The following is a 27,993-nucleotide window of genomic DNA, read 5'->3' as shown; positions in this document are numbered from 1 at the left end:
TGAAAACCTATTCTGTAATAAGCTGAATTTATTGCTAAAACTAATATTATATTAAAAACAGATACAAAAAATACACTTATGAAGGATAACATGCTTCAACTAATCCATACATATAAATGGCAGTATTGAACAACATGGTTGTAGTTGTAGCTCATCTTGGGATCATAGCAGTTCGTAATATTTCCCAGATTGTGGATCAAAGTAACAGTTGAGGCAGGGATCATACATTAAATTAAGGAACTCTTCCTCTCTGCTGTCGTTGGGTAATGTAGATCCTGTGGATAGCATAAAGATAAAAAGTTATAGTATATACACTACCAGTCAAAAGTTTATGAACTGTAAGGTTTTTAATGTTTTTAAAGAAGCCTCTTTTGCTCACCAAGCCTGCATTTATTTGATCCGAAGCACAGCAAAAACAGTAAAATTCTGAAATATTTTTACTATTTAAAATGACTGTTTTCTATTTTAATATATTTTAAAATGTCATTTATTCCTGTGATTTCAAAGCTGAATTTTAAGCATCATTACTCCTTCAGAAATCATTCTAATATTTATTATGTTGAAAACAGCTGAGTATATTTTTTCAGGTTTCTTTGATGAATAGAAAGTTCAGAAGAACAGCATTTACCTGAAATAGAAATCTTTTGTAACATTATAAACGTCTTTATCATCACATTTGATCAATTTAAAGCATTCTTGCTAAATAAAGTTTCTAATTTTCTAATTTCTAATTTCTATATCCCCCACCCCCAGTACGGTAGAGTGTATGATGTTACAAAAGCTTTTTATTTCAGATAAATGCTGATCTTTGGATTCATCAAAGAGTCTAGAAAAATGTACTCAACTGTTTTAAACATTGATAACAATAATAATGTTTCCTGAACAGCAAATCAGCATATTAGAATGAAGAATGAATTTCTGAAGGATCATGTGACACTGACTGGAGTAACGATGCTGAAAATTTAGCTTTGATCACAAGAATAAATTACATTTTAAAATATATTCAAATAGAAACCAATTATTTTAAATAGTAAAAATATTTCACAATATTACTGCTTTAGCTATATTTTGGATCAAACAAATGCAGGCTTGGTGAGCAGATTAAAAATCTTACTGTTCAAAAACTTTTGACTGGTATAGTGTATATTCCATTTTTTTTAAATTGATTTTAGTAAAAGCCATTCCATAGCTTCTAATAGGAAATTTAACTGAAGGTTTACATTTCACATGTCGATTTATGAAATCTTTTCTTCCTGGACAGTAACAGTTAATATGTTTTGTAACAAAGCCAGAAACTGACTTTCAACAGAAACAGTCCTTTCTTTAGAAATACTCAATATCCTAAAAACCCTGAAATCTTGCCCTTGTCTCGCCAACAGTTTAAGAGTCTTGTCACAGAAATATCACTGTGAGTTTTAGATGAAGGAAAAATCAATCTCGAATGTAATTGTACCAGTTCTTCTCAGTCCAAGAGAAATCTAGATCATGATTTATTTTTAGCAACAAAGGGTTGAGAATATGAGCCCAGGATGGGGATTTTTCTGGTGCTGTACCTCTGGGTGAGACCTTGCCGTGGTCTCCTTTCCCATCTGCCATCTGTTGATTTGGATGAACTATCGGAGGGCTGAGTACATCCATCCATTCTCTACAAGTGGGTTAAAACATAGTCATTAAAATATAGCGTATAATTATTTTTTTCTTAATGGTCCTAAAAATATACTTTCTTCTGAGTCAACCTATGATAATATACTTTGATTATGCTGAAGCTCTCTGGAATCAGATGAAGCTGCATCAAAGCCCATTTTCAAAATTCCTGCTCTGTTGCTAACATGTTACCTCTTGTTGTGAATGAAAGACCCCCCTTTTGCATGTCTCTCTCTTTCATATTCTCTCATTTACATGACACTTTTCAAGGCACCATGTGGTGTTGATGGACAGGCTCCCTGGTGAGACGGGAGGGAGGTGGATGATGACCTCCCAGCGAGCTCTGCTGCAGCGGTGACAGCTAGGTGACACATGCAAGCCTCTGAGCACATGCATAACTCCTGCTTATTCATTGTCCCTGACAACCATGCTTAATTAATCACCGAGGCGTGGCAGTGTGGGCAGCTTCTCTTGACAGCAAAAGTTCTGTGTAGGAAACTAGCTGTAGTTTTGCTGTGTGCACAAAAATATTAACATATTAACACAGCTCTACAAATGACTTTTGATTGGTTAATTTATATTTAAAGGTCTTTAAAGGTAAAAAGTCATTATGCAGAATCAGTTTCTTCCTAAACAATGCGTAATTATTGCAATGTAGCTTTTATTTATTGCATCTTCTTTATTTATTATAATTTGTTTATATACTACTGCTACTACTACATAATTTTATGTAATTCATTAAATATTACAGATGCATATCTATTATAAAAATATAATAATAATAATGATTATTGATATTGTTCTTTATTATTATTATTATTATTTATATGGCTACTAATAAGGTGATGATGATGATGATGATGATAATAATAATAATTATTATCATTATTATTATTATATTTTTATTACTATTATCATGATCAATCATTAGAACATGGTTATTATTAGACTTATTAGAAACATAAATATTATATAAACTTTTTTAAACATTTTGTAAATTGTAATATATTATTATTGATTTTTATCTTATTCATTCATATACATATTCATATACTGCTACTACTACTTATTGTTATTATTATAATTTTATAATAATAATACTCACAATATTATTATAATACTACAGTAATAATAATAATAATATAAACAAATTATAATAACAATTTATTATTATTATATTTAACATTTCAGATATTATAAAATATTATAATATATATTATTAATTACATTTGTATAATAATAATGCTCACAATCTTATTATAATACTACAACAGTAATAATAATAATAATAATATAAACAAATAATTTATAGTAAATAATTTATTATCATGATTTTTTATCTTATTATTATTGTTATTACATTTAACATCATAATATTTATTATTGATTATATTTTTATAATAATAGTAATAAATGTATCATAATACCACAACAGTAATAATAATAATAATAAACACTAACAAATATGAGCAAAATAATAATAAATATTTTAAAAAGTTATAATGAATAATAATAATAATTATTATTATTAAATATTATTATTAATAAACTGTTTTTATCTTGTTTATTCATATACTGCTGCTACTACTACTTAACAAAATAGTTAGAATTAATAACATAATTTATTATTATTATTAATGTATTTCATATTATAATATATTATTATTTTTATCTTATTTATTCATATACTTATTCATATACTGCTACTACTGCTTATTATTGTTATTATTATATTATAATAATAATTAAATAATAATAATAATATTAACAAAATAGTTATAATTAATGACAATTTATTATGATTATTTTTATGATTATTATTATTATTATCACAAGTCAGAAATGAAGGAAAATAATGAGGAGACAAAAAGTTGAAGTGCTCCGTTATGTAGACAGTCTGGCAGTTTTGTCATGAAATGAATGACAGCCAAATCTTTTGAAGGCTGGCATAAAATTTTGTGGAGCGCACCACCTGCTCTCTTTTTGTGCTTTGATGTTCAAAAGTTCTTTTTTAGTGTCCTGGAACTATTGGATAAAATTGTCAATGGAAACTTCAGAATGTTCAGTGCCCTGAAAAGCTACGTATCACATTTTGTTACCACTTCACAGAAGTCCAAATTATTGAAAGTGCATGAGCCTGAGGGCTGACAAGAGTTCTCTTATGAACTCGCATGATAAAATTCTGAAATGACTCATTCACGTCTGAGCCTCAACACTTAAGATACTGACAGGCTTAGCATAATGGCTTAGTTATACCTTACAGACTTAGAGAGGCTAAAAATACTGTATTTTTCTCTTACCTGGGATTAGAGTGAAGAAGAGGGTTCATTTCCGTCTGATAGTGCTGGCCTTGATCCACTGGCTGTGAACCACAGAGAAAATAAGTACTGTATATTTATAATCTGGCTCAGGGGTCATATATGCCCTCTATTAGCTCCAGTCTAGTAGGAAAAAATAATATGTTCTGGATAACTGCATTCCTTGCTTTAAAGTAATGATTTAAGCCTTTATACGTTTGAAATGGTGGTTCTCAACCAGTAGGCTGTAAATCAAAATTGCATTTCAGGTCTGTTCTGATAGAGTCTAATGCTAATGTCGTTCCAAGGCCTATTCACTCCAAGAATGATAAATATAAAGATAACTTTATCAACACCCACACAAAACACAATAGCAGTTCTGCCAATTTAAATTCTCACTCTTTTTTACAGCATTCGATTCGCCACTTGATGTCCAATGTAAAATTTGATTCTTGAGGCCAAACCAGTTGAGAAGCACTCAAGTATTGTGCATGTTCTTCTCACCTGATGGTGGCAGTATTGCTATGTTTTCTCAATCTTACAGTCCACTAATTTGCAGTTTCTCAATACCAGGCGCACAAGCATGATTAGCAGTTGCAACATACCTTTCTAATCAACAGACAACAACAGCATCAACAACTGATGGATAGGTTCTGATATTGGAATGCCATGGGAATTTATTTCACTCTAATTAGTGGGTTTTTTTATATAAACTGTTTGATTGCCCTTCTTTATAGGAAAACAGTTTTAATATTCACTCTATTATTTGCCTGCTAACTACAGTTTTTCCATACAAAGCACTCTGTACAGCTGAGGAGCCTAATAATGAAGAGGAATTCAGGGCTTCCTGCACTGTGCTCAAATGTCTGGCAATGCGCTTGACTTCTGTAATTGTAACTGCCGTAACTGTCCGTATAGTAGCGTGTTTGTGTGGTTTGTACGCCCACCAGAGGAATACACTGAGTCCAGGTTGAGGTGTCATCGCTGCTTGCACTCAGGCTTATGTTGCAGTGGTGAACCTGAAAGAAGATAAAATAGTGTTATTTACAGGTATTATCTGTTTGTCTTGCGACTCTCAGAAATGCCTAGAAAGAATGTATATGTCATATAGATCAGAAATATTTTATTCTCTTGTATTTTATTAAAAACAGTGGCGCTGCTCAATGTTTATATATATATTAGGGCTGTCAGTCAATTACATTTTTTAGCTAATTAATTGCATGATGTGTCGAATATTTAATTAATTAATCACAAAATAAATTTGACTCTGAAAAGATTATTTAAAGCTATGTTTGTGTTAAATGAGAAAGTATCAAGTAGACATTATTGTATCTTTAGAAAGATTTATTTTATTTGCTTCAACATAAAATGTATTACACATAAACATTTAGGCTGTAACGACCTAAAGTAAACTCTGGAACATAAAAGATAATTTAAGAAACATCTCAGTATTTTTTGTTCATATAATGAAAGTCATGGTTTAATACAGTAACAACTTTGTTACCAACAGTCTTCAAAATACTTTATGTTCCACAAAGGAAAGGTTTGAAATGACATGAGGGTGTTTTTTTTTTTATTAATAAAAATTAAATCTGCTAGCAGGTGGTGGTAAATGTCTACAAGAGTCATTCATTCATTCGATTCGATTCGTTCAAACGGCTGATTCATTCAGGAATGAAGTAAATGGCTCTCTTTATAAATCGGCCTTTAAATTATTGATTCACACGATTCGTTCAAAACGTGGAGTCATTCAGAAACTAAACGCCGCTGTGTTGGTTGGTAACGCAACAATATTGCTGTGGCTTCAAAGGTGATATGTTCTCTGCAAAATTGAGCAAAAACACATAATATAATGTTTAAAATATAACACAGTATCAACTTCTTATTTACTGAACTGTTGTATAAAATCACATTTAAGCTTGTGATAGATTGGGGCAAAATCAGCACTTGTGTCATATTGCTCTTGCTGCCCATATGATGTTGTGTGATACGTGATATATATAAATATGAGACAAAAACCATACAGGGGCATTTTTTTGCACAAATATCTTGAATTGTAATTTACAGTATAAAGTTGTTGCCCTGCGTTATATTTGTCAAAAATCGACTATATGAAATATAAGATGACATACAGGTGTGGGGGCGGGGCCAGCGCGTTAACTGCATTAAAATATTTTAATTAAGTTTTTTTTTCATAACTAATTAATTAATGCATTAAACTGACAGCCCTAATATGTATATATATATATATATATATATATATATATATATGATTCTTTAAAGAACAAAGCATTAAAAAAAATTACAAATCTGTATATATCATTTTATTGTCACTTGATCAGTTTGCATCCTTACTGAATTTAAAAAAATCCTAAAAAATCCTTTTGTGTATATATACTGCATAAGGGGCATTTCCTCTAAGGAGGCAAGGGAGGCAGTATCTCTTCGAAATATTAGATGAAAAAAAAAAACTGTAGTACAAAAATAAAAAATGCCAGAATTACAACATATTACATTAAAAAGTGTACAAATCACTCATTTTTTCTAAAGAAACATTGTCCAACAGCGACACCAGCAGGTAAAGTTACAACAGGAATCCGTGTCTCTCGCCTCCCCTGAGCCCATTGAGTTTTAACAGCCCCCGTAAAGTGCGTAAAGTATTTTTAGGATGAAATATGAATATAAATTTCCTACTTGTGATGCACTAAGGCCTGGGCCGCCCATGTCTCCGTCTCCTTCCTCCTGCTCCCTCTTCAAAATGGCCAACATTCGCAGCTCATCTTCCTCATCCTCTTCGTCTTGACTTCTCCTCAGATCACACCTGCTGGAGCCCAAAGGTTGCACCCTCTCATCGACACTCACCTGTAAAGCCCAAAAATCTCATTACTTCATCAGTGCCACTTTGTAATGAGACCGATCGTTACTGGGTATAGCTAATTAGCAAGCAATCAATCAAAGCTTGCAAGCTAATTGGCACCCCCATTAAGGCCAAGACATCAGCAGGGATGGCTGCCTGCTGCTTAGAAATCCACTTATATGAAGTCCTACCTGGATCTATGAGCAACCTTTCAGATAAGCTCAGCAAACTTCAGCAGCATCAAAGATATGTGCCATGTTTAAATGTAGGAAAGTAGTGTTACGGGGTATCCGTAATGATCCTCAGTAATTCCCACATCCAACTCCATTTAGTTAATCACCGTTTTAGACCTGCGGTGAGAGTCTGGGGTAGTTGTGCTAAATGCTTGGACCAGTTTTAGTTTATGTTTAACAAACATGTTCCAACCTCTAAGAGAGGAAAGAAGACTAATGAGTTCTCTTTGATATCAGTTGTTTCTCCTAGGCCACAATGAGATGAAATGGAGAGCAAATGGAGACTTTGCTTAAGTTTACCACTTCTTAAAGGATAAGTTCACTCCTGATAATTTACTCACCCCCACGTCATCGAAGATGTTCATGTCTTTCCTTCTGCAGTTGAAAAGAAATGGCTTTTGAGGAAAACATTCCAGGATTTTTCTCCATATAGTGGACTTTAATGGGAGCCAACGGATAGAAGGTCTAAATTGCAATTTCTGCAATGCACGCCCGCGTCTTCACGCATTGCATAATCATGTTGCAAAGGTCACGTGCTGTTAGGTCTTCGTCTGTATACTATGGTTCAAAAAGGTAGGGCAGGGTGGAAAACTCCATCTCATTTTGTCCTCCAACTCCAAAAACGTCCAACATTGTTGTTTTAACTTTTTTTTGTAAAGGGTTTTTGACTTTCTTTGCATGTTCACTTTGTAAACACTGGGTCGGTACTTCCACCTACGTCATGTGTGACCTTTCCAACATGACTACGTAATGTGTTAAGTCGTGAGGTAGTGCATTAAGAGGTAGTACGAGACAAGCATTTGTGGTTAAAATAAAACCTTTTTTTTTTTTTAAGAAAATGACCAATCATTTTACTAGTAAAGACCCTTATTCCTCGGCTGGGATTGTGTAGAGCCCTTTGAAGGTACACTGAAACTACAATTTGGACCTTCAACCCGCTGATCCCCATTGAAATCCATTTTATGGAGAAAAATCCTGGAATGTTTTCCTTAGAAACCTTAATTTCTTTTAATTTCTTTTTGACTGAAGAAAGAACGACATGAACATCTTGAATGATGTAGGGGTGAGTAAATTATAAGTTCATTTTCATATTCTAATGTTTTGAAGAATATTTCAGCTTTTTTTGTCAAAGACAATCCTGTTCATATAGCTTTGGAACGCCATATAAGGTAAGTAAATGATTAAATGTACATTTTCTTTCTGGGGTGAATTATCCCTTTAACAAATCTAAAATGCAATGTGTATGTGTACACTAAAAAAATATTTGTTGTAAGATTTACTTTGAAACCATTTTTACTCAGAAACTGCTATTCAATTTAATAGATAATGACAAAGAAATGGCAACTAACACATAGATGCATAAAATTTTGAAGTAAAAAGACATAAATTATATTTTCCTGTAAAACATACTTCAATAATCTTTGTCTTATTTACAAAATTTACTTTTTTTTTTAATTGGCTTTGCAATGTCAGCATCAAATCAGTGTGTAAACATATTAATATTGTTAAAGACACCAAGGTTTCGATTGTGTGAGGAGAATCTTTCATAAAGGACAAACGTACAAGACAAAGTAATTTTGTTGTAATGTAACTGCTAATCAGAAAGAGCGACCTCTTATGCTGGGAGTTCAAAAAACAAAATATGATGTTTTAAAAATCACAAAGACAAAAGAACACTATGTCCATTTGCAATACAATTTCCCAAATGCATCAGAGATGCAAGGGCACAACCCACTCCCCTCAATTTGAATGGATTCAGATTAAAATATCCAGCCTCTGGGGAAGATAAGAACCACACCAGTTCTGAAATTACAATAAGAACAGAGGCCCTCATAAACAAGCCACTCTGCTGGAGTGTACCAATTCAACTGAAGTATGTGCTTGATTTGATCCCCTCTAACCCTGCATGCTTGCTATGGTTAAAAAACATTTCATCCACATGAACACAAGGCCATGTGATTTGTGTGGGTTCACTCCACAAAACCCAATTGTTGCTATATTTTGAGGGTCATTTCTCTATCTTGCATAAATTATGCTTGGACCTTTGTGCTGATTCCTTGAAGAGATTTTTCACACAAAAATGAAAATTGTCATCATTTACTCACCTGGATGTCATTCCAAACCTGAATGATTTCTTTCTTCTGCAGAACACAAAAGAGGATGATTTTAAAAAATGTTGGCATCCAAACAACATTAGACCCCACTGACAATTGAAAAAAATCTTTTGTGTTGATTTTTGCTTGCAGTTTTATTTATTTATTTATTTTATTTTATTTTATTTTATTTATTTTTTACCCATTTGACTTTCATTGTATGGACAAGTCTTCAAAATAACTTCCACAGAAGAAATCCATACAGGCTTAAAAGGACATGAGGGTAATTAAATAATAATAGAATTTTCTCTTCAAAGGTAGACAGGCTCACCTTTTGGAGGCCAGAATTCTTCAGTGAAATCTCTCGCACAGATGCTCTGTTGATAGATATCCTGGTATCTCCGTCAGGCAATGCTCTGCCAGCTTCGGAGCGATCCAGCCTACTCCCTTGTCTGGTACTGGGTGAGAGGCAGCGGGTTGGCGCTATTCGCATGGGTTCATGCCTCTTTGGTCCTTCAGAGACATGCCGGACTGTGGAGGCCTGAGTCTTAATTGGCTCAGAAGAGAACTTGGGTAGGACTGTGTATTTTTGTATTGAAGGAGGTGGCGGGGGAGCGGTAATGGAATGGACTGCACATCTATGAAGGAACTCGGTATGCATCTCATCCTGTGAAGCAAAAAGAAGTAATTGGTGTAAGAAATAGTTTGTATGAAATCTAAATTTTAACTTTCTTTGAAGAAAGTAGTGGGTTGTTGCCAGATGCTTTTTAGCATGTTGCTATGCAATTAATAGGGTGGTTACTAGGTGGTTTCTTTTGCATTTAGATACTTCTGCAACGCCGTAATTACGTACCCTACTGCACTTTTTGTGGCAGTTTCCAAGTGAAATGTCCAGAGAGTTCCGCTAACACATTTTTATTACGTTGGCACAGGCACGTATCGCTACGTTTTTATTATGCTGCTTGAGGTACGTATTGTGGCTGTTCAGAATACAAATATCCAGGTAGTGTTGCTAAAGGTTAATGCTCTGTCATGTTAAAAATATCCCCTACACCAAATCCAGCCTTAAACCAACCTGATAGTATTAACAAATGCAAAAGTGAGATAACAACACATTTTTTGATGTAGCCGTGCTTTTATTTACTTCCTTATGCGGATTTGAGTTGTTTTGTCAAATTGTAGTTTCACAGGGTTCGTACCGGAGCTCTTCATCTCTCAAGTGCAATGCCGTATTGCGTGAGCTACCGAGCAAACTTACTGAATTAGAAAACTCATGCATATGTTAAAAGTTAAAAAAGCGATTAAGTTAAAAACGTCTTAATAAATTTGTTTGTTACAAACAGTCATTTGGCTTGCTTTTGGATAATTGTGATATTTTTATCAGCTGTTTGAACTCTCTGACGGCACCCATTCACTGCTAAATAATGCAAAATAACTCCAAATCTGTTCTGATGAAGAAACAAACTCATCTATCTTGGTTGGCCTGAGGGTGAGTAAATTTTCACCCTTTATACTTTTAGGTGAACTATTCCTTTAAGGAATAGTTCTTTTTGTTTCTCAAATAAACGTCCTTAGCAGGCATCACTAATTATGACATATCGAAATGAATGGTCTCACTACGCTCAATTATTTTCTTTCAGCCTGTGCTATTAACACTTGGAAGGAAATACGTTAATATATCAAAATTCTGCCTAAAACTACAAATATTAAATTTATCAACAAACTTGTGATGGAGTCATAAAGAGAATGATGAAATCTCTTGCAAGGATCTTGGAGCCACGAACGCCAACGCTGTCACAGATGAAACGCATTAATAGCCACGACGCGAGACAGTCTGGCGCAGGCGGAGTAACATCAGAGTTACCTGTAATTAATCAGGGTGACACTGTGCCCAGAAAGTTGTCTGTCTCTGCTCTGTTTTGGAAAAGATAAGGTCTTTAAACTAGTGAGGCTTTGATCTACACTAATGGTCTTAAACAGCAAGCTTCACACTAATGATGACAACCTCACTAAAAGGGCACGGCCAGCCGAGCCATCAGATCAGCCAGAGTTTTTGTCTCCTTTCTTTCCATCTTTATATCCCCTGGAGGGACCAGTTTTAATTTTTCAGCTTTTTTTTATTTTTTTGGTTTAAAAAAAGTGTCATCTCCTCTCACTATGAGAAATGCTGACATTCGATAAACACACATCAGTCTGGCGCGACTCTGTATCTGTTTGCAATGAATTTATTTAAACTGGGCATATTATCTATGAAAGTGTGTTTAGCAGTTATTAAGCTGTGTTACAGATGAATTTCAATATGTTACTGCTTCATCTATCTTCCGATGACAACTCTGTGGCATTAATGAAAGTCATTAGGCGGATATAATCACCTCTGCTTCTAGAGGAAATGATTTACACAGGTGCAAGTTATAGAGGAACAACATAAACATAATGTTCAGAATACTCCAACAAGTCATTATTTCTTTCTTTTTTAATCTTCTCCCAGAAGACAAATGTAGACATCGTTTTGCTACTAAAGAGAATGCAGATGAAAAACAAAGAAACTGAAAAAAAATGACATGAAAAGGGAATTTATCAAGGGCGAGGATGGAAGGGGAAATAAACAACAAATAAAACTGTCAGCGGTATCAATCAAAAAGCTCTAATTAAGTGCAGCAGAACATATGTATGCCAAAGATGAGACTGATTTCCCAGGAGGAGTCGAAACAGACTGAGAATAAATGAATGATGTTCCTCTCAGTGGACGCACAACCCAAGAGCACCATGGAGCTCAATGCCGTCATGTCAGAAATGAACTGAACTGAAGAAAACTGATAGTTTTCTTCATGGATTTAGCTGAATGGCACGACCCCTGGGGGGCTCAATCAGGTTGTGTGTGTATCATTAACAGATGACTCTACTAGATCGTATTTCCTTCAGAGGAAACTTGGAAGAAAAACAATACAGGCAGCGTGTTAAGGAGATGGAGAGTTTTTGCTGGTTTTGTGTTTGCATATTTCTACAGTTTATGCATCTGTAGCGATAAAGAAGGGTGGACTACAGGTGTCTCAACAAAAGTATACAGGATTAACAAAATTGAAAGTACCTATTAATAAACGCATTATTTTTTATTTTATTTTATTTTATTTTATTGCTTAAAAATTGCTTTTATTGTAAGGATTTTTTTCTGAATATTTTCTTTTATGTTCCATAGAGAGAAAAAACTAATGCATGCAAGTTTATTACAGCATGAGGGTGAGTAAACAATGGCATTTAATTTAATTTTATTTTATTTTATTATTTAATTTTATATTATTTTTTTTTAAATAATTATTTTCAATAATTCCATGATTTTATGTAGCACAAGCGGTTTGTCATTTCTTATATTTAGTTTTGATGGCATTGGACATTATTTTATTTTATTTTATTTTATTTTATTTCACACATAGGACAGGCACTTTGTCATTTATTTTATTTTAATGCCATTGTACATTTTAGTTTATTTTATTTTTTTGTAATATTCCCATGACCCTATATAGGTCATGTGTTTTTTATTTATTTATTGATGGCGCTGGTACATTATTTTATTTTATTTTAGTTTAGTTTAGTTTAAATACTTACCTTTAATATTCCCATGAGCCTACATAGGACAAGTGGTTTTTCTTTCTTTCTTCTTTTTTTTTTTTTTTGGATGGCAGTGGTACATTTTATTTTGTTTTACATAGGACATGCAGTTTGTCATTTATTTTATTTTGATGGCATTGGGTATTATTTCATTTCATTTCATTTCATTTCATTATTTTATTTTTATCCCTGCAACCCTACATAGGACAAGTGGTTTGAAAAATGGATAGATGGATGGATTCAATATAATTTAATTACAATTTCTTCAGTTAAACATATTACTTTTTATAAGTTAAATAACTGCTAAAAATCCCAATTTATGTTCATCATGAAAAAATTACTTTCCAATTTATCCAATCTGACAGAAACTGCATTTTTCTTAGTCATTTCATATGCAGACAAGACTAAGCACTTAATTTAAATCTATTTTGTATCACAATTTAGCTCTAATTATCTGTTGTGCTCTACTAGCCACTTGATGACCCAATAGAGTAAACGCTCTAGTTACTTTATTCGAATAAACTTTCTGAATGTCCTCAAATCTGTTAACTGGATGTGAGAAGCAAGTCTCAAGTCCTGTTAAATCAATTAATGTCAAAGCCATAAACGTACTGCTGTCTCTGCGTGTTAAAGTGTGTGTATGTTGTCTGCGTGCCGTACCTCTTCACTTTCACTACCGACAAAATCATCCTCTAGACGAGCATCTTTGCGCTCCCCATCAGTTACCAGCTTGTGACCTTTAAGGCCAAAGGTCAAATCCTCAACAGGGTTGCTACTAGCCTGATTCCGTCTGGCTGAGTGAGGGCATGAGGAGAAAGTGAAGACTTCCTCTTCGTATTCCTCGTCGCAGAGAGAGAACTCCGTTTCTGTGTCACAAAGGTCAGCATCATCTGTAGTCAGCACACACTTTGGAGGTGAAGCAGCACATGGAGGCTTGAAGGCTGACCGAGATGTATCCGCACTAGAAGCACAGTCTGCAGAAATATGACAGGAAGATTTACAGGTAATAACACCATTTGTTGCCATTTTAAATGTGCTGTACTTTGTATATGTTAGTATTTTGTCTTGTTCCTAAATGCTGTCTGGCTTTATTTGCCAGGTGTTATATTTATATGAACCGATAATCTCTTCATCTTTACTAGTTATAAATAAACATGAATGAACATCAAAAGGTATCTTGTTTCAACCGTTAAAAGATGTCAGTTCACACAATTTTTCAAGTACAAGTCCACCGACGTTAATCTACTCTCCTGTCTGGTTTGTTTGCCGGAGAGAACGGCGTATTTGGCATTGTGATTGGTCAGATCGCATGTTAATCAAATTCCTGGCAAAGGGTCAACTGAGCTGCCAAGAGTGGGCAGAAATAACTGGCGCTAAAGAAATGCCGGAAGTTATTGCCACGTGCTGCACTATTCGCACATTTCTTTAAATAGATTTTTAATTATATAAGTCATTTGGAGCGACCACTCATCATGTGGTGCAACCAATAATAGGAATAACTATTAAATTAAAAATAAAATTTCTAATTTCTGTGGCTGAAATACGAATCACTGCTAAAGTATGCTTAAGTGAATGTTTTTTTTTTTCAAATGTTTTTATCAGTTTTATACAATTTACAGGAAAAATAAGTCTGCTAACTACATTTAAGAAGACAACTCTGAAATTATAAAACAAAAATATGAGATCATTATTTACAACAACTTAAAATAAATGCAACTACTTTGTTTCTAAACACTTTAATTATTGAGAACATCTAAAAAATATTTAAATTAAATAAATTAATAAATTAATTGTAATATAAATTATGGTCGCACCACATGAAATTTTTTAAGGCTATGGCTAATTCATCGAGATGAAAAAAAAATCACTTAGTGTATATATATATATATATATATATATATATTGAGCCAAATATTTGGATAGCTGTCAAATCAAGTGTAATGCACAGAAATTTATATCCCATTACTTTTTTGGCAATTCACTGTATTCACTACCATTTAATTTTTTTTTTTTTTTTCTTTTAATTAGTAAGGACACATAAAAATGATCAAAACTGACTGTAAAGATGTTTACACTGTTATAAAAAAAAATCAAATGCTGTTATTTTGAACTTTTCACACTGTTTACATAAAAAATATTAAGCGGCATGGCTGTTTTCAACATTGATAATAAAAATTTTTATTTCAGCAGCAAATCAGCATATTAGAAAGATTTCTGAAGGATCATGTGACCCTGAAGACTGGAGTAATGGCTGCTGAAAATTTAGCTTTGTCATCACAAGAATAAATTAGATTTTAAAATATATTAATATATTAAAGGGTTATTTAATCTGAAATATTATTTCACAATAACATTGTTTTACTGCATTTTTGATCAAATGCATGCAGCCTAAGTGAGCAAAATCTTACAGACCCAAAACCTTTGAATGGGAGTGTATATATAATTTTTAGAACTTTTTTACACTTTCAGTCGCAATAACAGTAGAGAGGATATAAAAAATAATTTAATTTAGCTTTTGTTTATTTGCCAATATGCACCCTTTCTATGAAAAAAAAAAAGCTCTGTTGAAAATAATGTGTAATAATGTGGAGAAAACAATTTCTTCTTGTTTCTCATTCTTCCACTGACTTACTGTTTCCATAAAGATCAATAATGGAGATCTAATTACTAAACATAATGTTTCGTCTTTCATTTTTTATAGCGGCACTCGTGTTTCTCGCCTGCGTTCATTTTAATGAGCATATGCAAATAAGCGCAGAAACCGAATCCTTGAAGAATGAGATGAATTCCACTATGCTTGCCAACTGAGGGCGAGTAGGAATTTATAGGACTCGTCCAACCTCTTTCATTTGATAACTGCAGCATTATGCTTTAATTGCACCCTAAAATATACATAAATGGGGGAGACGCACTGAAACAATATTTTAAAGATGTAGATGGCAGGAATTTACATCTGCGGTCCTAAGAGAATAACGGAAAAATAGCATTAACTTGCTCTCTCTGTGTGTGCGTATGGGTTTTAAAATGGGGAAGAGGGTGGGAGGGGGACTTTCTGGCTTTCCCACTGACACAAAAACAGCATCATTAGTAGATAGGGAGCAATGGTACAGTAAGATCATAATTCAGACGGGGCGTTGTGCGCCTGTGGGGTCTGCATGCCCTCATACTAAAGAGAAGACACCCAGAGAGCAGGGAGCAAAAGACACCGCAGAGACCAAGTGATGAATTTGCCGTGTGAGCGTACAGCGCTTTGATCTACTTCAGCAAAATGCACAGCAGCAAAAAGTCTAAACCACTGTGAAGTTGTGTGAACTGTGAACCTAAGCTGTACTTTCTTGTACCTAGAGACAAGGACAAGGAAAGGGCATTGGAGAGCCGAACAAAATGGTTTTGCACTTTAAATTACATCGTCCACCACAAATGCACTGGTCATTTTGATGACACTACATTTCCCATAATGTCATGTAGACTATTAGATGGATGCATTTAGATAAATGTTGTAATATTACTGCAAATATTTTTTATTGCTCAGTGGTTGCTCTTTTATAGCTCATAAGTTTTCTCAGCAATGTTTTCATTTAAAGGAATAGTTTAAAAAATGACAATTTGCTAAAAAATTACTCACCCTCAGGCCATCCAAGATGTAGACTTTCTTTCTTTATGAAACAGATTTGGAAAATTTTAGCACTTGCTCACCAATGAACCTGGTGCAATGAATGGGTGCCATCAGAATAAGGATTTCTGTGATGTTTTTATCAGCTGTTTGGACTCTCATTCTGACGGCACCCATTCACTGTAGAGGATCCATTGGTGAGCAAAGGATTTTTAGGTGGAAGTAACAGTTTTAAGTTAAAAATGCTTCACAAGACATTAACTTGTGGATTTTTGTGATGTTTTTATCAGCTGTTTGGACTCTCATTCTGACGGCACCCATTCACTGTAGAGGATCTACTGGTGAGCAAGGGATTTTTCGCTGGAAGTAACGGTTTTAAGTTAAAACTGCTTTACAAGATTTTTTGTGATGTTTTATGAGCTGTTCGGACTCTCATTCTCACGGCACCCATTTAGTGTAGAGGATCCATTGGTGAACAAGGGATTTTAGCTGTAAGTAACAGTTTTAGGTTAATAATGCTTCACAAAACGTTAACTTGTGGATTTTTGTGATGTTTTTATAAGCTGTTTGGACTCTCATTCTGATGGCACCCATTCACTGCAGAGGATCCATTGGCGAGCAAGGGACGTAATGCTAAATATTTCAATATCTGTTCCAATGAAGAAACAAACTTATCTATGTCTTACATGGCCTAAGGCTGAGTAAACTGTCTGCAAATGTTTATTTTTGGTGCCATTTTGTCCCCATTTAGTCTCATTGCTGTCTAGGAAAAACAACTGAGATGCAGAGCTCTCATTTGTGATTTCCTTTCCTATAGGCTGTTTTGAACGGCCTGTGTTTTGTTCTGTTTGTTTTGCTCACATGCATGGATCATAAAGACGTTATCGGCTAAACAACTGATTACATATTAAAATGAAATATGAAAACAGCAACATAATAGCCATGTCAGATAAAGTGATGTAAAGGCTCTATTAAGCTCTTCACAGAGTAGCGTTTCATCTAATTAAAGCATGCACGCTCACAGAGCACCTCTCAAGAGCTGCCTTCGCTCTTGCCATTCCGAGGGGTTTAGCATATTTCGATTCTTGGCACGTTTTTGAACAGGCTTATATTGTAATCACCTTTTCTAATTGCCCACGGTGCAAGCTTGCCTGAACCCCAGAGACTTCTTTCTGACCTACACAGTGTACTTAATGTCCCATTACCACTAATGAACTCTCTTTCCTCTGCTAAAGGGAAGTTCGAGTTAGATCTACTCCGCAGGAAAGGATTGTTAACGTGGAACAACTGCTCGTGCTCTCTGTGGTGGCGTCGAGACAGATTGCAGTATCGCTCATTTGGTATGTCTGGTTTGCTAGACCTTTGGTCAGGTAACTTTTATTTATAGAGAGCTTTATACAAAAGAGACTGTCTCAAAGCAGCTCCACACAGAGAATTAAACAGAAAAGGAAAAGAATTATTCATGCAAACTTCTTCAAATATGGGACAAATTCTGCTATAAAGCAACTTTAACAGGACAATAGTGACATTGTTAAGCTCCAGTCAGTTCAGTGTTGATTTAGTTGTTACTTAACAATAACAATTTGCATTTTCTTCACTGATATGAGTATAACAGTGGTGGTTGGCATATTAAGAACCACCAGTGAGAGTTATACATCCGAGTCAGGTGTCAGGTCCCACTATAACATGTACACTATGGAACGTAATTACTCACCTCGTAGAATTGGATCGGTTAATTTATCTTCTACTGGTAAGTCAGAGCCCAGAGTTTGAAGTGAGAATAATGCAATTTTTCCTTGAAGCTCAGGTCCCTCTGGGTTCAGGCTAATTTTGCCACCTTCTTTATCTTAGAGAGTACATATGAGACCAAAATAAAATACAGTGATTTAGCAGCAGACTTCAAAAGTCAACAAGGAATTAATTCCAAGAAAACTCATGGCATGAATCTCTAGGGGGAAAATCATCTGTCTGATTAACATTTCTAAAAAAAAAAAAATAATAATAATAATAATAAAACAAAATACGAAGGTGCTGATTTTGATAGCCAAAGTCAAAACATCATAGCACATAAAAAGTTCTGTTTTAATTAACATTTATATAAAAAAAAAAAAGTACAATGACAATATGCACATATACTTAAGCTGACTGACATGACTACACATTCTCAATATTCAGATTTTTTATTTCTCCCTTACATTCCAGATATTCAAATAGTTGTATATGTTGGACAAATAGTATCCTATCCTAACAAAACTTATTTATTCAGCTTTCATATGATGTATAAATCTCACTTTCAAAAAAGGGACCCTTATGCCTGGTTTTGTGGTCCAGGGTCACATATGATGCTCAAAAAGATTCTTTTAAATTTAAAATAGGTTCTTAAAGTTTCTTAAAATCTTTAGAGTCAATTGACTCAGTTCAAGTGTAAAACTACAAATATAAGCTAAGTGAAGGGATTCGTGTTGAAGGATAAAGTATTTGCACGTGGATCTGACCGGCATTTGAGTTTGCAGGTCCAGTCTGTCCCAGTGTCTTCATGTTCACCAGCTGGACAACGTGCTGAACTTCACTAGGAAACTGACAGTTCCTTGGAATCTCTTCTTTTGGACCATTGCTTATTTCTAAACCTTGATACTTAAGCTGACTGACATGACTACACTGCCATTTAAAAGTTTGGGATGTTTTTTAAAGGAATCTTTTCTCCTCATCAATGTTTTTATTTAATTAAAAATACAGAAAAAACAGTAATATTGTGAAATGTTATTGCAATTTAAAATAACAGTTTTCTATTTTAATATACTTTAAAATAGAACTTATTCCTGTGATGCAAAGTTGAATTTTCAGCATCATTACTCCAGTCTTCAGTGTCAAATGATCCTTCCGAAATCATTCTAATATGCTGATTTATTAGCAATTTTGAAAAAAGTTGCACTGCTTCATATTATTTTGAAACCTGTGATATTTTTTTTAGGATTCTTTGATGAATAAAATGTTAAAAGAACAGCATTTATTTAAAAATCTTTTATAACAATATACACTACCATTCACAATTTCTCAGTAAAAAGGGGTCTTCTTTTTTTTGAAAGAAATTAATACTTTTATTCAGCAAGGATGTGTTAAATTTATAAAACGCTATAGTTAAGACTTGTATTGTTAGAAAAGATTTCTATTTTGAATAAATGTTGTTTTTTACATTTTTTTTATTCATCAAAGAATCCTGCAAAAAAGTATCACAGGTTCCAAAAAAATATTAAGCAGCACAACTGTTTCCAACATTGATAATACATTAGCATATTAGAATGATTTCTGAAGGATCATGTGACAGTGACAATTCGCATAATGGCTGATAAAAAATTAGCTTTGCATCATAAAAATAAATTATATTTTAAAGTATTACAATAGAAAACTGTTATTTCAAATGGCAATAATATATCACAATATTACTGTTTTTTGTATTTCTGACCAAATAAATGCAGCATTGGTATAAACATAGACTTTCAAAAACATCTAATAGTATATAATATACACAGTGTATTTAATATACTCACCTGTGTTTGATTTTTCTCTCCTCACATTTTGGATTCTCTGTGGTCTCCTAGAGCCCATTTTCTCAGCGGATGGCCTTTCAAGTGGTGGTCGTGGCTGCACATTTTCAGTTCTGCCTATATTCAGAAACATAATCCAGTACCAAAAAGACTGCTTTACCCAAACCATATTCTTAATAAATCTAACTTTTGCACTAAAATTTTCATCAACCTCACAGTATACTAGATTTAATTTTAAGTGTCAAGAAAATAAATGAATGTGTATTTGCCTGACAGTATGTTGAGGCTCAGTTCAGACTTAGCTCGTTCTTCTTTCCTGTTTGCAGATGTGCTGCTCTTCCTGGCGGTAAGCGGAGGGGGTCCGATAACTTTTGACCCGAAAGCAATATGGGAGGAGTCCCGTGGTGTAGGACCCCTTGTGATGGATGCTTTGACACCACCTGTCTCCTCTAGTAAATGCACAAAACAATTACCAAAGCTTAGCTGATGTATGTAACTCTATGAAGCCCACCTTTATATTTAATATGCATATTTGTCAGGCTTTTAAATTACATAAAATATTCTAAAATAACTTTTATATTGCAAGTAATATTTCAAGATGAACACTACATGGCTTTGATTATAAAACTAAGCATTTAAATATGCTACTAAAACATATTATTGGGAAAAATAAAGCAATTACTAATATTTAAAATGCATTTTATGCATGATTTGGATTACAACCTATTACAATTTTATTTTACTTTGTGGCCATATAAATAACAGCAACTGTAGCAAATATGTGACCCTGGTTAACAAAATCAGTCTTAAGTAGCAAGGGATATTTTTGTAGCAGTACCCAAAAATACATTGTATGTGTTTTTTCGATTTCGATTTTTCTTTTATGCCAAAAACCATTAGGACATGTAAAGATATTGTTCCATGAAGATATTTTGTAAATTTCCTACTGTAAATATATCAAAACTTATTTTTTTATTAGTAATATGCATTGCTAAGAACTTAATTTGGACAATTAAATGCAATTTTCTCAATATTCAGATTTTTTATTTCTCCCTTACATTCCAGATATTCAAATAGTTGTATCTCGGACAAATATTATCCTATCCTAACAAAACTTATTTATTCAGCTTTCATGTGATGTATAAATCTCACTTTCAAAAAAGGGACCCTTATGCCTGGTTTTGTGGTCCAGGGTCACATATGATGCTCAAAAAGATTCTTTTAAATTTAAAATAGGTTCTTAAAGTTTCTTAAAATCTTTAGAGTTAAATAAGAATGAGAGATAAGGACAGCAAGTAAGCAAGAAAGCAAGAAAGAAAGAAAGAAAGATGGGTTGTTTTGGCCCAAATGAATCCCTGAGTATTCTAGCATCTGCCAGTCAAGCGAAGTGATGAAATAATATAATATTGTTCGTATTAGACTAACAATATCACGACATCTTCTATGACAATAGACTATTTTCATATGCATAATCCTTGCAATTGTGAGGCCCTTGCCATCTGTTGGTTTGGAACTGGCATATTTTCAATTGTTATTTAGCGCAGTGCTGCAAGAAAAAGCAGTGTTAAGGTCATGGCAACCTGGCAACAAAACACAAAATACTGCCATTTGTCATTTCAATATAACAGCCAGCTCAGGATCCAAGGCTGTAAGCTACGTCTACACGGTTTCATACACAAGGCCCACGGTGTTTTGATACGTTGTTGCTAGGTGATGAAACAGGAAAAAAATGATTAATGTCGAGCGAGAGACTGCAGTCTTTTGTTGCAAAATTTGTATATGTAGAAACATTTTATATGATCTCATTACAGTCCAACACCTCTTGTCAGTGATTGACCTCCTGTTACATTACTACCTTGCTAGGGCACTATTTGAGTCTTTTTCAAGAGTCTAAGGGTGAGATGACAGCAGTCTGGCACTATGGTATGAGGCCAGCAGATGTCTGGATAAATAAAAACTGTAAGAACAGCTATGAAGGTCTCACTGGGCTGGCGGAGTGGACAGGTATGTGACTAAAGAGAGATGATTAGAGTTCTCTTGGCAAGAGGTGTCTCTTGTCAGCAAACTAACAGACAGCAAATAGCAGGAGAGTTCTGCAGAGGGTCTGACCTTCTGTTTAGCAAAGAATAAGTGGAAAAACACTAAAACTTTGACTCAGTTCAAGTGTAAAACTACAAATATAAGCTAAGTGAAGGGATTCGTGTTGAAGGATAAAGTATTTGCACGTGGATCTGACCGGCATCTGAGTTTGCAGGTCCAATCTGTCCCAGTGTCTTCATGTTCACCAGCTGGACAACGTGCTGAACTTCACTAGGAAACTGACAGTTCCTTGGAATCTCTTCTTTTGGACCATTGCTTATTTCTAAACCTTGAGTAGAGGACAAAAAGTAGAAGGTTTTCAGGCAATGAGAAAGCAGTGTTGTGAAGATGCTTCACCAAGTAAAGAAACAGATCTAGGCTAAAATGTCAAAAATAGAATATTAAGACACACCATTTGGCACTTTCCATGAATTGTTTATCCTTTTCAATGAACGGTCAGTGAAAGGAGATGCTTAACTTTTAGACTTTCTACCAAGGTCAAACAAAATATTACATAAGCTTGTATATGTGTATGTATATATATATATATATATATATATATATATATAATGTCTATAATTTCTTACAATAACTACTTTTTTGTTAAAAATAAGTGTTACTTATTTTTTCAAATATTATTAACAATAATCGTATAATTAATATGAATATAAAAACGTTTTAACTAATATTATTTTGTAAAAATAATTTATAGTATTAGTATTATATATCATTAATTTATTATTATTATTTAATATTAAAATTATATTAGTAATAATTATTATTGTTTATTATTATTATTATTATTATTATTATTGTTATATTGCAAATGTAGCCTAAATGAAGGTAGAGACAAACTAGTTTGTAGAAGTTTGTAGTAGATTAAATTATTAATTTTGTTGTTGTCTTTATTTGTCTATATTTGTCTACATTTACAAGCCATATTTGTCACAATTCTTTTATTTTTTTGTCTATAATGTCACAAATATGATTTTTTTTTACAATTTCTTACAATAACTACTTTTCTGTTAAAAATAAATGTTAATTATTATATTTTTAATATTATTAACAATAACTGTATAATTAATATTGATATAAAAACATCTAAATTAATATTTTGTAATAATTTATACTAATAGTATTATATATCATTAATTTATTATTAGTAGTAGTAGTAGTATTGCAAATGTAGCCTAAATGAAGCTAGAGACAAACTAGTTTGGGACTAAATGTTGAATTTTTTATTTCTTTGTTATTGCTAAACTTAATTTGTCTATATTTGTCTATATTTACAAGCTATACTGTTACATTTTTTTTTGTCTATAATGTCACAAATCTGTTTCTTAGAATACTTTTTTGTTCAAAATAAAAATTATTTTTTTAAATACTATAAACAATAATTCTATCATTAATATTCATATTAAAAATTAAAGCATATTTTTAAATGATTTATAATATTAATATAATATATCATTTTTTATTATTATATAATGCAAATGTAGCCTAAATGAAGAGACAAACTAGTTTGGGATCAAATGTTGATTTTTTTTATTATTGCTAAACTTTATTTATCTATATTTGTCTAGATTTACAAGCTATATATGGCACATGTATTTATTTATTTGTTTATTTATTTATTATCTATAATGTCACTAAAATAATTTGTATTTATTTATCTAGCTTAGCTTGACAAATGGAATCAATACTACAATCTTTGAGAAAATGGAACGAGTTTCATTTTGTTTGTTTGTTTTTTAATTGCCATGCTGCAAAAACTGATTTAATTTCTTAGGAGTCACAATTGTATGGATTTATCATGCACTAGCAGGTTTGGGCACAAAATGTGAAACACCGCTAAACATTACGTTTATGATCATTCGATAATAGTTTATCCAACATATCCAATTATCTTAGTACAGTTTGTGCCTTGAATGCTCTAATTAAAGTAACGGGACACCGAAGTCAACCCAAAACTGGGCCACAAAATGGTACACATAAAGTAAAGCACAGGATGCATTTTCCCCTAACCTCCATCCATGCAGTCAGCAGGCTCATTCTTCATCGTGAAGATGCGGCGAACCTTACAGCAGGCGGAGATGATGATGCCATCCAGAGACAGGAAGCGCGTCCCTCTGAATATCTCAGCGGTGAGAGAGTCCAGATCGATACACAGATTACACCACTGCACACAGACAGTAGTACCTTATCGTACTGGCTCAAGAACATTTTTCAGGTCATTTCTGTGGTCATGTTACAACTGAGCTAAGATCAGTTGATCTAACTGCTCATTTGCAGATAGTCACAGAGAATGGAACAGTCGGGACTTACAGTATCGCGTTTGAGGCATGTCAGAGGTATTCTCGCATGCAAAGGGGTTGCTGAGAGCTCTTTATGCACTGTAGACAGGTAGAGTCTCTTCTTAAGATGCTCTTCATCAGTCACCCTGGAAGACAGCATTGAAAAGTTAACCAAATTGCTTGCTCTGTGAAGCAGATGGAAAGATCTTTAACCATTTTCCCATGTATGTATGTGTGCTTGTAGAAGAAAGTGTAGGAGTGGAATCTGCATGTGTGAAAGTGTGAATTAATTCACCCTCCATGGTAATAAACCTTCCACACCTTCTCTGAATTTCAACTATATCATAGCAGTGCAACAAGATTGTTTTCAGTAGATTGAAAATAGATGTCAGAAGGAACCTGTTAACAATGACACTAAATTGGAAATGGTTTTTTTTAAAAAAAAAGTAACGCCAGGACTTACAAAAACTCAGTGGAAAAATCTTTTCCCAAAGGAACGTTGACCTGTAGAATCAGAAACTTCTGAATCAGACCAACTATAGGAACAAGAAACATGAGATTAGAAGATGTGAAAGAGATATGTACAAACAGACATATATAAATGGTGATTCAATTTGATACTAAATTCCTATATGCATTCCTATTGCAATATGATCTTTTTCAAAGCCAGATTAACCTAACCTAACCAAAATAGAAAATTTAGGTAATCGTTCATTAACTATAAATGCACTATATTTTACCCTAAAAAAATAAATTAATAAAATAGAATAAATAAATAGAAATAATAATCATTAGTATTACGATTATTAATTATTAATTATTAATTAAACAAACTCATTCAATTTTTTCAAAGATTGTAGTATTGACTTTTTCAAGCTGTTCAAACCTGTAGTTATTGTGAGAAATTGTAAATAAATAAATAAATAAACAAGTAAATACAAATCATATTTGTGACATTACAGACAACAAAAATTAAAAGAAATATGACAAATTTAGACAAATAAAATTTAGCAATACAAAACAATCAACATTTGATCCCAAACTAATTTGTCCCTACCCTCATTCAGGCTACGTTTGCAGTAATAAAAATACTAATACTACTACTACTACTAATAATAAATCACATATACTATTAATTAAAAAAAAAAGATTTCAAAATATTATTTAAAACACTTTTATATTAATTATACAATTAGTGTTAATAATATTTTTAAAAAGTAGTTAACATTTATTTTTAACAAAAAAAAACACTAGCTTCTTTTCTTTTTGAATTCTATCTATTTGTTTTTTTTTTTTATTTATTTATTATACAATTAACAAAAAGCAAAAAAGAAGGCCTTGCTTTTTATTTTATTTTACTATTCTGTCTGTTTTCTTTTTATTTATTATATAATAAAAAAAACCTTGCTACGTGTACTGTGTTAGGCTAACTGAGACTTGTTTTTGCTCTTTTGTTGATTTTGATTGCTTCCATTGTCTTCTTTTGTAAGTTGCTTTGATAAAAGAGTCTGCTAAATGTCTAAATGTAAATGTTACCAAAACTGTTTTGTAAGAAACTGTAAAAAAAAAATTATATTTGTGACATTACAGACAAAAAAAAAAAAATCTGACAAATATAGCTTATAAATATAGACAAATACAGTTTAGCAATAACAAAAAATCAACATAAATCCCAAACCAAACTACTTTGTCTCTAGCTTAGCTTTATTTGCTACATTTGCAATATAATAATAATAATAATAATAAACATTTTTAATTATTTAAATAAATGTTAAATATATGTTGTAAACAGTGAAGCTTACTGAAATATATTCTTGAAATTGAAAATGGATTTAGTTTTAACCTTTATATAACAAAATATATTTCAAAATGTATTTCGGGGTGATAAAATACATTTCCAGTCTTACAGTAGCCCACATTTAGGCTAAATGTAAATAGGGATATAATAGCCTACTTGGGATCAAATGTAGATTTTAAAAAAATCTATAATGCCTAAGTTTTCAATATATTGTAATATAGTAATTTTTTGGAACACTGTTGATTTTTATTTAAATATATGTTCATGTGTTATAGACAACAAATAATGTTTTTTTGTTTTGTTTTTTTTTCCAAATGTAAAATATGTGAATGTATTGTCTTGGATTGAAATTTATGGAAAGTAAAATATAGTTTTAAATGCTATTTTAATTTGTACCATATTTTCAAAAATAACAACATATTGGTAGAAGACATATTTACATATAATGTTTCAACCAAAACATTTTTTGTCATTTTTGTATATTTTTTTTTAAAAATTATTGTGTTCTTATTAGCACTCACGAGTCATCTTGCTATCCTTAGGTAACTGCATCTTGTGTGTTTGACTGCTGCCTTCAAGAATGTATACAAAACCCTTCATTTCTTTATCAAAAACCTGTTAAAAAAGAGAAAATAAAATCAATAAGAAGACAGAAATGCTTCAAATAATCCTCCTCAGTTGTGTTACTCTTAGTATCTACCTACAATATCTCATAAAATATATATATATATATATATATGAAAAACACTGCATGAAGTTCTGCAGATCCTGTTGTGTTAAAATTACAAGCTGGACTGGATTCATCAGTGGCGATCGTGGTATTGGTGATTGGTTTATTTTATTTTATTTTTTTTCCTGTGAGTCATATTATGTTTCAGATAGATGAGAACGATTATTTACAGGGCAGATTCTGCTATACAAACTATGTGTTACTTTTCACTCCAATGAATACTGTATTTCTAAGGTTTTTCTTTTCTTTCTACATTCATTTCTGAAGGTCAACTTATTTATGACATGCCTAAGAGTCTTGGTTACAAAAAAAGCAATTGAACAGTTTCACCATTATTACCCATAAAAAAAAAAAGATTCAGTTCACTGAACATGATGACTCTGTGACAACATGCCCCATTAGTGAGGCATGTTGTGACACTGCATGAGGTAAGTTGTCAAATGGAAGGCCTTCATTAAATCGCCTATTATAGTCTTTCAAGCTAAGTTTCGAGTGAAACTATTATGAAACACAGCGAAATATGACGGTATTTAAATTTATATTGAAATGTATTAAATACAAGATCAGCTAGAAACAACTATTACGCCTTTTCATTATGGTAAAATCTGTCATTACTGAAACGTACTTTAGTTATTGAAGATTTCCTGCCATATAGTTTCCATTTTGCCACAGGATCTTTTCCTTGCGCGCTGAAGATGTCAACCGTGAGGCCACCCTACACACACACACACACACACACACAATGAGAAACACTGAAAAGAACCGCAGATACTTGGCGAATCTTACTTACTGTACCTGAAAATCGTTCCTGAACATGTTTTCAAACTGAGATATGAAAAAGATTGAAATATGAAGGCTGCTTTATTCTATCGAATTCCAAGCGAACAAAAGATGATTCATAACCACTGACTCACAATGACGGTTATACAGAACTATCAGCTAACGTAATACTGCAGCAGTGCTAATGGTACTGGTAACTAACAAACTAGCACAACACATATATTAATCACGTTCACCCAGCAGAACGAAAATCCCCCTCGGTCCGTTTGGTCATTTATTAGTTGTAAGAGCGTTTTATTAATTAAAACACCAAAGTTAGTTAGCTGATGAGCTAATACACAGGCAAGTGAGTCGGTAGGTCGTTGCTATGGCAACCGGACGCTATCACCTTGGCAGAGGCAGTCTGAATTGCAATGAGAAAGTG

General features: G+C 32.8%; 1 protein-coding gene across 2 annotated transcripts; it reads right to left on the bottom strand.

The window, feature by feature from the left end:
* Position 1: 1 nt before the first annotated feature.
* cfap20dc (CFAP20 domain containing) lies at positions 2-27,922 on the bottom strand. Of its 2 annotated transcripts, XM_051111401.1 has the most exons (18): positions 27,585-27,922; positions 27,415-27,504; positions 26,581-26,674; positions 24,725-24,797; positions 24,293-24,407; positions 23,993-24,146; positions 22,125-22,256; positions 20,158-20,337; positions 19,892-20,005; positions 18,058-18,189; positions 13,391-13,704; positions 9,456-9,791; positions 9,137-9,172; positions 6,636-6,803; positions 4,889-4,960; positions 3,945-4,006; positions 1,554-1,645; positions 2-275 (listed from the first exon to the last, which is right to left on the bottom strand). In XM_051111401.1, exons 1-18 carry the CDS (start codon positions 27,603-27,605, stop codon positions 163-165), a joined length of 2,298 nt encoding a protein of 765 aa, XP_050967358.1. In that variant the 5' UTR covers positions 27,606-27,922; the 3' UTR covers positions 2-162. The 2 variants fall into 2 exon arrangements, with proteins under 2 accessions (XP_050967358.1, XP_050967359.1); XM_051111402.1 differs by lacking the exon at positions 9,137-9,172.
* Positions 27,923-27,993: the final 71 nt, after the last annotated feature.

Source organism: Labeo rohita, chromosome 6, assembly GCF_022985175.1.
Source record: "Labeo rohita strain BAU-BD-2019 chromosome 6, IGBB_LRoh.1.0, whole genome shotgun sequence".
NCBI classification, from domain to species: Eukaryota; Metazoa; Chordata; class Actinopteri; order Cypriniformes; family Cyprinidae; genus Labeo; species Labeo rohita.
Note: the sequence above shows the minus strand (reverse complement) of the source record. Positions and strands in the feature narration are given on the sequence as shown.

Coding starts and splice junctions, on each gene's coding strand:
- cfap20dc (XM_051111401.1), bottom strand. CDS start 27,605: ATGTTCAGGAACGATTTTCAG. Junction 22,257..23,992: donor TGCTGACTGCATGGATGGAG/GTTAGGGGAAAA, acceptor CCTCTACTCAAG/GTTTAGAAATAAGCAATGGT. Junction 18,190..19,891: donor GAGAGAAAAATCAAACACAG/GTGAGTATATTA, acceptor GTACTCTCTAAG/ATAAAGAAGGTGGCAAAATT.